At 57.7% G+C, this 11,444-nt stretch overlaps 1 protein-coding gene across 1 annotated transcript; it reads left to right on the top strand.

The window, feature by feature from the left end:
• The first annotated feature begins 24 nt into the window (after positions 1–24).
• On the top strand, positions 25–11,092 carry LOC135576818 (sushi, nidogen and EGF-like domain-containing protein 1). The gene is given in 7 exon segments (XM_065043969.1): positions 25–117; positions 2,178–2,225; positions 2,227–2,298; positions 2,300–2,458; positions 3,734–3,871; positions 9,900–10,156; positions 11,035–11,092. Coding segments are annotated over 7 exon segments (768 nt in total). The 3' UTR covers positions 11,036–11,092.
• Positions 11,093–11,444: the final 352 nt, after the last annotated feature.

Here is an 11,444-nt window from a genome sequence, read left to right as displayed (position 1 = left end):
TCATTCGGTCCCCAGGTTGGGGACATGGCCACACCCCGCGAGGACGACGGGATGAGCCCCGAGATCAGCCTATGGGAGCCCTTCCCCTTCTACGGCCACGCCCACCGCACCCTCTACGTGGGTGACATGGGGTCACGGGGGCGGGGACATTGGGGGGGTGGGGACGTTGGGGGGGTGGGTGATGTCACAGCTGGGGACATCAAGGGTTGGGTGACATCAAGGGTTGGGTGACATCAAGGGTTGACGTTCCCATGGTTGACATCCCCATAACTGGGGATTCCATGGCTGATGTCCCCACGGTTGATGTCACCATGGCTTGGGGACACCATGGTTGACGTCCCCATGGTTGACGTCCCCATGGCTTGGGGACACCATGGTTGACGTCCCCATGGTTGACATCCCCATGGCTTGGGGACACCATGGTTGACATCCCCATAGTTGGTGTCACCATGGTTGACATCCCCATGGGTTGGGGACACCATGGTTGACGTTCCCATGGCTTGGGGACACCATGGCTTGGGGACACCATGGTTGACGTCCCCATGGCTTGGGGACCCCATGGTTGACGTCCCCATGGTTGACATCCCCATGGCTTAGGGACACCATGGGTTGACGTCCCCATGGCTTGGGGACACCATGGCTTGGGGACACCATGGGTTGGCATCCCCATGGCTTGGGGACCCCATGGTTGACGTCCCCATGGTTGACATCCCCATGGCTTGGGGACACCATGGTTGACATCCCCATAGTTGGTGTCACCATGGTTGACGTCCCCATGGGTTGGGGACACCATGGTTGACGTCCCCATGGCTTGGGGACACCATGGCTTGGGGACACCATGGCTTGGGGACCCCATGGTTGACGTCCCCATGGTTGACATCCCCATGGCTTAGGGACACCATGGGTTGGCATCCCCATGGCTTGGGGACACCATGGCTTGGGGACACCATGGTTGACGTCCCCATGGCTTGGGGACACCATGGTTGACGTCCCCATGGTTGACATCCCCATGGCTTAGGGACACCATGGTTGACGTCCCCATGGCTTGGGGGACACCATGGCTTGGGGACACCATGGTTGACGTCCCCATGGTTGACATCCCCATGGCTTAGGGACACCATGGTTGACGTCCCCATGGCTTGGGGACACCATGGCTTGGGGACCCCATGGTTGACGTCCCCATGGCTTGGGGACCCCATGGTTGACGTCCCCATGGTTGACATCCCCATGGCTTAGGGACACCATGGTTGACGTCCCCATGGCTTGGGGACCATGGCTTGGGGACACCATGGGTTGGCATCCCCATGGCTTGGGGACCCCATGGTTGACGTCCCCATGGTTGACATCCCCATGGCTTGGGGACACCATGGTTGACGTCCCCATGGCTTGGGGACACCATGGTTGGGGACACCATGGGTTGGTGTCCCCATGGCTTGGGGACCCCATGGTTGACATCCCCATGGTTGACATCCCCATGGCTTGGGGACACCATGGTTGACATCCCCATAGTTGGTGTCACCATGGTTGACGTCCCCATGGCTTAGGGACACCATGGTTGACGTCCCCATGGCTTGGGGACACCATGGCTTGGGGACACCATGGTTGACGTCCCCATGGCTTGGGGACCCCATGGTTGACGTCCCCATGGTTGACATCCCCATGGCTTAGGGACACCATGGTTGACGTCCCCATGGCTTGGGGACACCATGGCTTGGGGACACCATGGTTGACGTCCCCATGGCTTGGGGACCCCATGGTTGACGTCCCCATGGTTGACATCCCCATGGCTTAGGGACACCATGGTTGACGTCCCCATGGCTTGGGGACACCATGGCTTGGGGACACCACGGTTGACATCCCCATGGTTGACGTCCCCCATGGCTTAGGGACACCATGGTTGATGTCCCCATGGTTGACATCCCCATGGGTTGGGGACACCATGGTTGACGTCCCCATGGCTTGGGGACACCATGGCTTGGGGACACCATGGCTTGGGGACCCCATGGTTGACGTCCCCATGGTTGACATCCCCATGGCTTAGGGACACCATGGTTGACATCCCCATGGCTTGGGGACACCATGGCTTGAGGACACCATGGCTTGGTGTCCCCACAGCTGATGTCCCCATAACCGCACATCCCCCACACGCTGTCCCCATTGTCATCGTCCCCTCGCAGGTCAACAACAACGGGGTGGTGTCCTTCGGCGCGGGGGTCCCCGAATTCAACCCCCGAGCCCTTCCCGGTGGCCCAGCGCCCCCTGCTGGCCCCGTTCTGGGCGGACGTGGACACGACCCTCGGGGGGCACCGTGTTCTATCGGCAGAGCCGGCAGCCGGCGCTGCTGGCGCGGTTGGCGCGGGACATCGGCACCGCCGTCCCCTCGCCGGGGCCACCGCCAACGTGGGCCTTCGTGGCCACCTGGGACCACGTGACGTTCTTCGGGGCGGCCACCAAGAAGGTGACGTGGCCAGGGGGGGATATAGGGACAGGGGGACATGAGAATACGGGGGGACAGGAGGATATGGGGGGACAGGGGGACATAGGGGGACATGGGGGGGATTGGGATATTGGGATATGGGGCCGTGGGGCCATGGGGACAAGGGGGGACAGGGGGACATGGGGGGGCTGAGATATTGGGATATGGGGACAGGGGGACATGGGGGGATTGGGATATTGGGATATGGGGACAGGGGGACATGGGGACATGGGGGACAGGGATATTGGGATATGGGGACAGGGGGACATGGGGGATTGGGATATTGGGATATGGGGCCGTGGGGACAAGGGGACATGGGGGACTGGGATATTGGGATATGGGGACAGAGGGACATGGGGGGATTGGGATATTGGGATATGGGGACAGGGGGACATGGGGGGATTGGGATATTGGGATATGGGGACAGGAGGACACGGGGGGACAGGCGGACAGGGGGACATGAACAGAGGATATGGGGACGGGGGGGACAGGGGGACATGGGGGGACAGGGGGACATGGTGGGGCTGAGATATTGGGATATGGGGACAGAGGGACATGGGGGGATTGGGATATTGGGATATGGGGAGAGGGGGACATGGGGGGACAAGCAGACAGGGGGAACAGGGGGACATGAACAGAGGGATATGGGGACAGGGGGACAATGGGGGGACAGGGGGACAATGGGGGGGACAGGGGGACAATGGGATATGGGGAGAGGGGGACATGGGGGGACAGGGGGACATGGGGGGCGTGAACAGAGGGATATGGGGACAGAGGGACATGGGGGGATTGGAATATGGGGATGGGGGACATGGGGGGACAGAAGGACATGGGGGGACAGGGGGACATGGGGGGACAGGGGGGGATTGGGATATTGGGACATGGGGACAGAGGGGGACAGGTGGACAATGGGGGGATTTGGATATTGGGACGGGGGGACATGGGGATATAGGGGGACATGGGGGGATCGGGATATTGGGATATGGGGTTATGGGGACAGGGGGACATGGGGACGAGGGGGACAGGGATATTGGGACATGGGGGGACAGGAGGACAGGGGGACATGGGGACATTGGGATAAGGGGACATGGGGACAGGAGGAAATAGGGACAGGGGGATATTGGGGGGACATAAGGGACATGGGGGACAGGGGGATGGAGGGATATGGGGACAGGGGGGGAACATGGGGATATGGGGGGACATGGAGGGGGACACGGGGGTGACATGGGGGGGGACACGGTGACCCTGTACCCCCAGGTCAACACCTTCCAGGCCGTTCTGGCCACCAACGGTGTCACCTCGTTCGTGATGTTCAACTATGGTACCATCAGCTGGACCACGGGTATCGCCAACCAGGGGAACCCCCACACCGGGCTGGGGGGGACCCCGGCGCAGGTGGGGACACGGGGGACAATGGGGGACATCGGGGGGGACAGCGCTGGGGGGGCCATGGGGAGATTTGGGGGGAAATTGGGGGGATTTGGGGGGAAATTGGGGGGATTTGGGGGGAAATTGGGGACACACAAGGGGACAGTGATGGGGGGACAAGGGGGGATCTGGGGACATGGGGACACCAGGGGACACCATGGGGACAATGGGGGACACAGGGGGGGATGGTGTGGGGGGGACATGGGGAGATTTGGGGGGAAATTGGGGGGATTTGGGGGGAAATTGGGGGATTTGGGGGGAAATTGGGGACACACAAGGGGACAGTGATGGGGGGACAAGGGGGGATCTGGGGACATGGGGACACCAGGGGACACCATGGGGACACTGGGGGACACATGGGGGGACGGTGTGGGGGGGGACATGGGGAGATTTGGGGGGAAATTGGGGGGATTTGGGGGGATTTGGGGACACTGTGGGGACACACAAGGGGACAGTGATGGGGGGAAAAGGGGGGGATCTGGGGACATGGGGACACCAGGGGACACCATGGGGACACTGGGGGACACACAGGGGGACGGTGCGGGGGGGACATGGGGAGATTTGGGGGGAAATTGGGGGGATTTGGGGGGAAATTGGGGGGATTTGGGGACACACGAGGGGACAGTGATGGGGGACAAGGGGGGATCTGGGGACATGGGGACACCAGGGGACACCATGGGGACAATGGGGGACACACGGGGGGGACAGCGCTGGGGGGGCCATGGGGGATTTGGGGGGAAATTGGGGGGATTTGGGGGGAAATTGGGGGGATTTGGGGACACTGTGGGGACACACAAGGGGACAGTGATGGGGGAAAAGGGGGGATCTGGGGACATGGGGACACCAGGGGACACCATGGGGACAATGGGGGACACAGGGGGGGATGGTGTGGGGGGGACATGGGGAGATTTGGGGGGAAATTGGGGGGATTTGGGGGGAAATTGGGGGGGATTTGGGGGAAATTGGGGACACACAAGGGGACAGTGATGGGGGGACAAGGGGGGATCTGGGGACATGGGGACACCAGGGGACACCATGGGGACACTGGGGGACACAGGGGGGGATGGTGTGGGGGGGACATGGGGGGATATGGGGGGAAATTGGGGGGATTTGGGGGGATTTGGGGGGATTTGGGGACACTGTGGGGACACACAAGGGGACAGTGATGGGGGGAAAAGGGGGGATCTGGGGACATGGGGACACCAGGGGACACCATGGGGACAATGGGGGGACACACGGGGGGATGGTGCTGGGGGGGACATGGGGGGATATGGGGGGAAATTGGGGGGATTTGGGGGGAAATTGGGGGGATTTGGGGACACTGTGGGGACACACGAGGGGACAGTGATGGGGGGAAAAGGGGGGATCTGGGGACATGGGGACACCAGGGGACACCATGGGGACACTGGGGGACACATGGGGGGACGGTGCGGGGGGGACATGGGGAGATTTGGGGGGAAATTGGGGGGATTTGGGGGAAATTGGGGGGATTTGGGGGGGAAATTGGGGGGATTTGGGGGGAAATTGGGGACACACAAGGGGGACAGTGATGGGGGGAAAAGGGGGGATCTGGGGACATGGGGACACCAGGGGACACCATGGGGACACTGGGGGACACACGGGGGGATGGTGTGGGGGGGACATGGGGGGATTTGGGGGGAAATTGGGGGGATTTGGGGGGAAATTGGGGGGATTTGGGGACACTGTGGGGACACACGAGGGGACAGTGATGGGGGGAAAAGGGGGGATCTGGGGACATGGGGACACCAGGGGACACCATGGGGGACAATGGGGGACACAGGGGGGGATGGTGCGGGGGGGGACATGGGGAGATTTGGGGGGAAATTGGGGGGATTTGGGGGGGAAATTGGGGGGGATTTGGGGACACTGTGGGGACACACAAGGGGACAGTGATGAGGGGAAAAGGGGGGATCTGGGGACATGGGGGACACCAGGGGACACCATGGGGACAATGGGGGACACATGGGGGGACGGTGCGGGGGGGACATGGGGGGATTTGGGGGGAAATTGGGGGGATTTGGGGGGAAATTGGGGGGATTTGGGGGGATTTGGGGACACTGTGGGGACACACGAGGGGACAGTGATGGGGGGAAAAGGGGGGATCTGGGGACATGGGGACACCAGGGGACACCATGGGGACACTGGGGGACACAGGGGGGGATGGTGTGGGGGGGACATGGGGGGATATGGGGGGAAATTGGGGGGATTTGGGGGGAAATTGGGGGGATTTGGGGACACTGTGGGGACACACAAGGGGACAGTGATGGGGGGAAAAGGGGGGATCTGGGGACATGGGGACACCAGGGGACACCATGGGGACACTGGGGGACACACGGGGGGATGGTGCTGGGGGGGACATGGGGGGATATGGGGGGAAATTGGGGGGATTTGGGGGGAAATTGGGGGGATTTGGGGGGAAATTGGGGACACACAAGGGGACAGTGATGGGGGGGAAAAGGGGGGATCTGGGGACATGGGGACACCAGGGGACACCATGGGGACAATGGGGGACACAGGGGGGGACGGTGCTGGGGGGGCCATGGGGAGATTTGGGGGGAAATTGGGGGGATTTGGGGGGAAATTGGGGGGATTTGGGGGGAAATTGGGGGGATTTGGGGACACTGTGGGGACACACGAGGGGACAGTGATGGGGGGAAAAGGGGGGGATCTGGGGACATGGGGACACCAGGGGACACCATGGGGACACTGGGGGACACACGGGGGGGATGGTGTGGGGGGGGACATGGGGGGATATGGGGGGAAATTGGGGGGATTTGGGGGGAAATTGGGGGGATTTGGGGGGAAATTGGGGACACACAAGGGGACAGTGATGGGGGGAAAAGGGGGGATCTGGGGACATGGGGACACCAGGGGACACCATGTGGACATTGGGGGACACATGGGGGGACGGTGCGGGGGGGACATGGGGAGATTTGGGGGCAAATTGGGGGGATTTGGCGGGAAATTGGGGGGATTTGGGGACACTGTGGGGACACACGAGGGGACAGTGATGGGCGGAAAAGGGGGGATCTGGGGACATGGGGACACCAGGGGACACCATGGGGACACTGGGGGACACAGGGGGGGATGGTGTGGGGGGGCCATGGGGAGATTTGGGGGGAAATTGGGGGGATTTGGGGGGAAATTGGGGGGATTTTGGGGACACTGTGGGGACACACAAGGGGACAGTGATGGGGGGGAAAAAGGGGTGGATCTGGGGACATGGGGACACCAGGGGACACCATGGGGACACTGGGGGACACATGGGGGGACGGTGTGGGGGGGACATGGGGGGATTTGGGGGGAAATTGGGGGGATTTGGGGGGAAATTGGGGGGATTTGGGGCAGAACTAAGAGGATCTGAGCAGACTTAAGATTATTTGAGCCAGACTTAATTAAGAGGATTCAGGGCAGACTTAAGACTATTTGAGCCACAATTAAGATGATTTGAGCCAGAACTAAGACATTATGGGGCAGAACTAAGATGACTTGAGCCAGACTTAAGACTATTTGAGCCAGACTTAATTAAGAGGATTTGAGCCAGAACTAAGACAATTTGGGGCAGAATTAAGACAATTTAAGTGAGAACTAAGATGATTTGGGCTTGAACTAAGTAAGAGGATTTGAGCGAGAATTAAGATCATTTGAGCCAGAATTAAGAGGATTTGGGGCAGACTTAATTAAGAGGATTTGAGCCAGAACTAAGACAATATGGGGCAGAGCTGAGACTATTTGAGCCAGACTTAATTAAGAGGATTTGGGGCAGACTTAAGACTATTTGAGCCACAATTAAGACGATTTGAGCCAGAACTAAGACATTATGGGGCAGAACTAAGACGACTTGAGCCAGACTTAAGACTATTTGAGCCAGACTTAATTAAGAGGATTCAGGGCAGACTTAATTAAGAGGATTTGAGCCAAAACTAAGACAATTTGGGGCAGAATTAAGACAATTTAAGTGAGAACTAAGATGATTTGGGCTGGAACTAAGTAAGAGGATTTTAGCGAGAATTAAGATCATTTGAGCCAGAATTAAGAGGATTTGGGGCAGACTTAATTAAGAGGATTTGAGCCAGAACTAAGACAATATGGGGCAGAGCTGAGACTATTTGAGCCAGACTTAATTAAGAGGATTTGGGGCAGACTTAAGACTATTTGAGCCACAATTAAGACGATTTGAGCCAGAACTAAGACATTATGGGGCAGAACTAAGACGACTTGAGCCAGACTTAAGACTATTTGAGCCAGACTTAATTAAGAGGATTCGGGGCAGACTTAATTAAGAGGATTTGAGCCAGAACTAAGACAATTCGGGGCAGAATTAAGACAATTTAAGTGAGAACTAAGATGATTTGGGCTGGAACTAAGTAAGAGGATTTGAGTGAGAATTAAGATGATTTGAGCCAGAATTAAGAGGATTTGGGGCAGACTTAATTAAGAGGATTTGAGCCAGAACTAAGACAATATGGGGCAGAGCTGAGACTATTTGAGCCAGACTTAATTAAGAGGATTTGGGGCAGACTTAAGACTATTTGAGCCACAATTAAGACGATTTGAGCCAGAACTAAGACATTATGGGGCAGAACTAAGACGACTTGAGCCAGACTTAAGACTATTTGAGCCAGACTTAATTAAGAGGATTCGGGGCAGACTTAATTAAGAGGATTTGAGCCGGAACTAAGACAATTTGGGGCAGAATAAAGACAATTTAAGTGAGAACTAAGACGATTTGGGCCAGAACTAAGTAAGAGGATTTAAGCGAGAATTAAGATGATTTGAGCCAGAATTAAGAGGATTTGGGGCAGACTTAATCAAGACAATTTGGGCTGGAACTAAGACAATTTGGGGCAGAATTAATTAAGACAATTTGAGCCAGACTTAAGACGATTTGGGGCAGAATTAATTAAGACGATTTGGGCTGGAACTAAGACAATTTGGGGCAGAATTAATTAAGACAATTTGAGCCAGACTTAAGACGATTTGGGGCAGAATTAATTAAGACAATTTGAGCCAGACTTAAGACGATTTGGGGCAGAATTAATTAAGACGATTTGAGCCAGACTTAAGACAATTTGAGCCAGACTTAAGACAATTTGGGGCAGAATTAATTAAGACAATTTGAGCCTGACTTAAGACGATTTGGGGCAGAATTAATTAAGACGATTTGAGCCAGACTTAAAACGATTTGGGGCAGAATTAATTAAGACGATTTGAGCCAGACTTAAGACAATTTGAGCCAGACTTAAGACAATTTGGGGCAGAAATAATTAAGACGATTTGAGCCGGACTTAAGACGATTTGAGCCGGACTTAAGACGATTTGGGGCAGAATTAATTAAGACGATTTGAGCCGGACTTAAGACAATTTGGGGCAGAATTAATTAAGACGATTTGAGCCTGACTTAAGACGATTTGGGGCAGAATTAATTAAGACGATTTGAGCCAGACTTAAGACGATTTGGGGCAGAATTACTTAAGACGATTTGAGCCAGACTTAAGACAATTTGAGCCAGACTTAAGACAATTTGGGGCAGAATTAATTAAGACGATTTGAGCCAGACTTAAGACGATTTGGGGCAGAATTAATTAAGACAATTTGAGCCAGACTTAAGACGATTTGGGGCAGAATTAATTAAGACGATTTGAGCCGGACTTAAGATGATTTGAGCCGGACTTAAGATGATTTGAGCCGGACTTAAGATGATTTGAGCTGGACTTAAGACGATTTGAGCCAGACTTAAGACAATTTGAGCCAGACTTAAGACAATTTGAGCCAGACTTAATTAAGACGATTTGAGCCAGACTTAAGACAATTTGAGCCAGACTTAATTAAGACGATTTGAGCCGGACTTAAGACGATTTGAGCAGGACTTAAGACGATTCGAGCCGGAATTCAGCATTTTTGGGGCAGAACTCGGAGTTTTTGGGGCGGGTTTGGGGTGATTTGTGCCCAACTCATGCCCCCCCCCCCTTAGGCCGGGTTTAACAGTGGGGACCCTGCCCACTACGCCGTCCTCCCGGGGTCGCGCTCCCCGCGCGTCCCCAACATCGCCCGCGGCTCCAACGTCGGGGTCCCCGGGAGGTGGATTTTCCGCGTCGAGGGCGACATCGTCACCCCCGGACCCCCCGATGTCCCTCCCGGTGACGTCACCCCCGATGATGTCACCCCCAATGACGTCACCCAGGGTCCCCCAAACCACAGCACACAGGAGATGGTCTATCTGTGCCACTGGTGAGGCTGCCCGGATGCCTGGGTCCCTCCCGAAATCCTGGGTCCCCTATTTGGGTCCCCTCCCTCAACTCCTGGGTCCCTCCCGAACTCCTGGGTCCCTTATTTGGGTCCCTCCCGAACTCCTGGGTCCCCTATTTGGGTCCCTCCTGAACTCCTGGGTCCCTTCCTGAACTCCTGGATCCCCTATTTGGGTCCCTCCCAAACTCCTGGGTCCCTCCCTGAACTCCTGGGTCCCTTATTTGGGTCCCTCCCGAACTCCTGGGTCCCTCCCTGAACTCCTGGGTCCTCTATTTGGGTCCCTCCCGAACTCCTGGGTCCCTCCCTGAACTCCTGGGTCCCTTATTTGGGTCCCTCCCGAACTCCTGGGTCCCTCCCGAACTCCTGGGTCCCTCCCTGAACTCCTGGGTCCCCTATTTGGGTCCCTCCCTGAACTCCTGGGTCCCCTATTTGGGTCCCTCCCGAACTCCTGGGTCCCCTATTTGGGTCCCTCCCGAACTCCTGGGTCCCCTATTTGGGTTCGTCCCGAACTCCTGGGTCCCCTCCCGAACTCCTGGGTCCCTTTGTTGCGGGGGAGGGGGACACTTGGGTATGAGCAGCACCCGGATGCCTGGGTCCTCTTTTGAGGGCAATTGGACACCTGGGTCTATTTTGGGGGGGTGGGGAACAGCCGGACGCCTGGGTCCCTTTGGGGGAGCGCCGCCCGGACTCCTGGGTCCCTCTTGGGGTTGGGGGGGGGTGCACCCGGACGCCTGGGTCCTCTTTTGGAGGGCGGCCGGATGCCTGGGTCCTTTGGAAAGTGGGGGGGGACACCCGGACGCCTGGGTCCATCCCGGACTCCTGGGTCCCCTGACGTTTCCCCCCCCCCCCCGCCCCCGCAGACGGAGCCGCCCCCGGGACCCGTTGCCATGGAAACTCCAAATAAACTCCCGCCCAGCAGCGCGCGCGTCCGTGTCTGTTTCACCCGCGGGTCACGCGTGTCCCCAAACCCCCGAACTCCTGGGTCCCCTATTTGGGTCCCTCCCCCGGATGCCTGGGTCCCCTCCGAACTCCTGGGTCCCCTATTTGTGTCCTGACCCGAACTCCTGAGTCCCCTGCCGGACGCCTGGGTCCATTTTGAAAGGCGTGGGGGGGGGGGACACCCGGACTCCTGGGTCCCTCCAGAACGCCTGGGTCCCCCCGAAATCCTGGTTCCCCCCCCCCCGAACTCCTGAGTCCCCTCTCGAACGCCTGGGTCCCCTATTCCGGTCCTCACCCGGACTCCTGGGTCCCCTCCCGAACACCTGAGTCC

The sequence above is a fragment of the Columba livia genome, chromosome 31 (genome assembly GCF_036013475.1).
Source record: "Columba livia isolate bColLiv1 breed racing homer chromosome 31, bColLiv1.pat.W.v2, whole genome shotgun sequence".
In the NCBI taxonomy this organism is placed as follows: Eukaryota; Metazoa; Chordata; class Aves; order Columbiformes; family Columbidae; genus Columba; species Columba livia.
The sequence above is the reverse complement of the archived record's forward strand: the minus strand, read 5'-3'. Positions and strand labels throughout refer to the sequence as shown.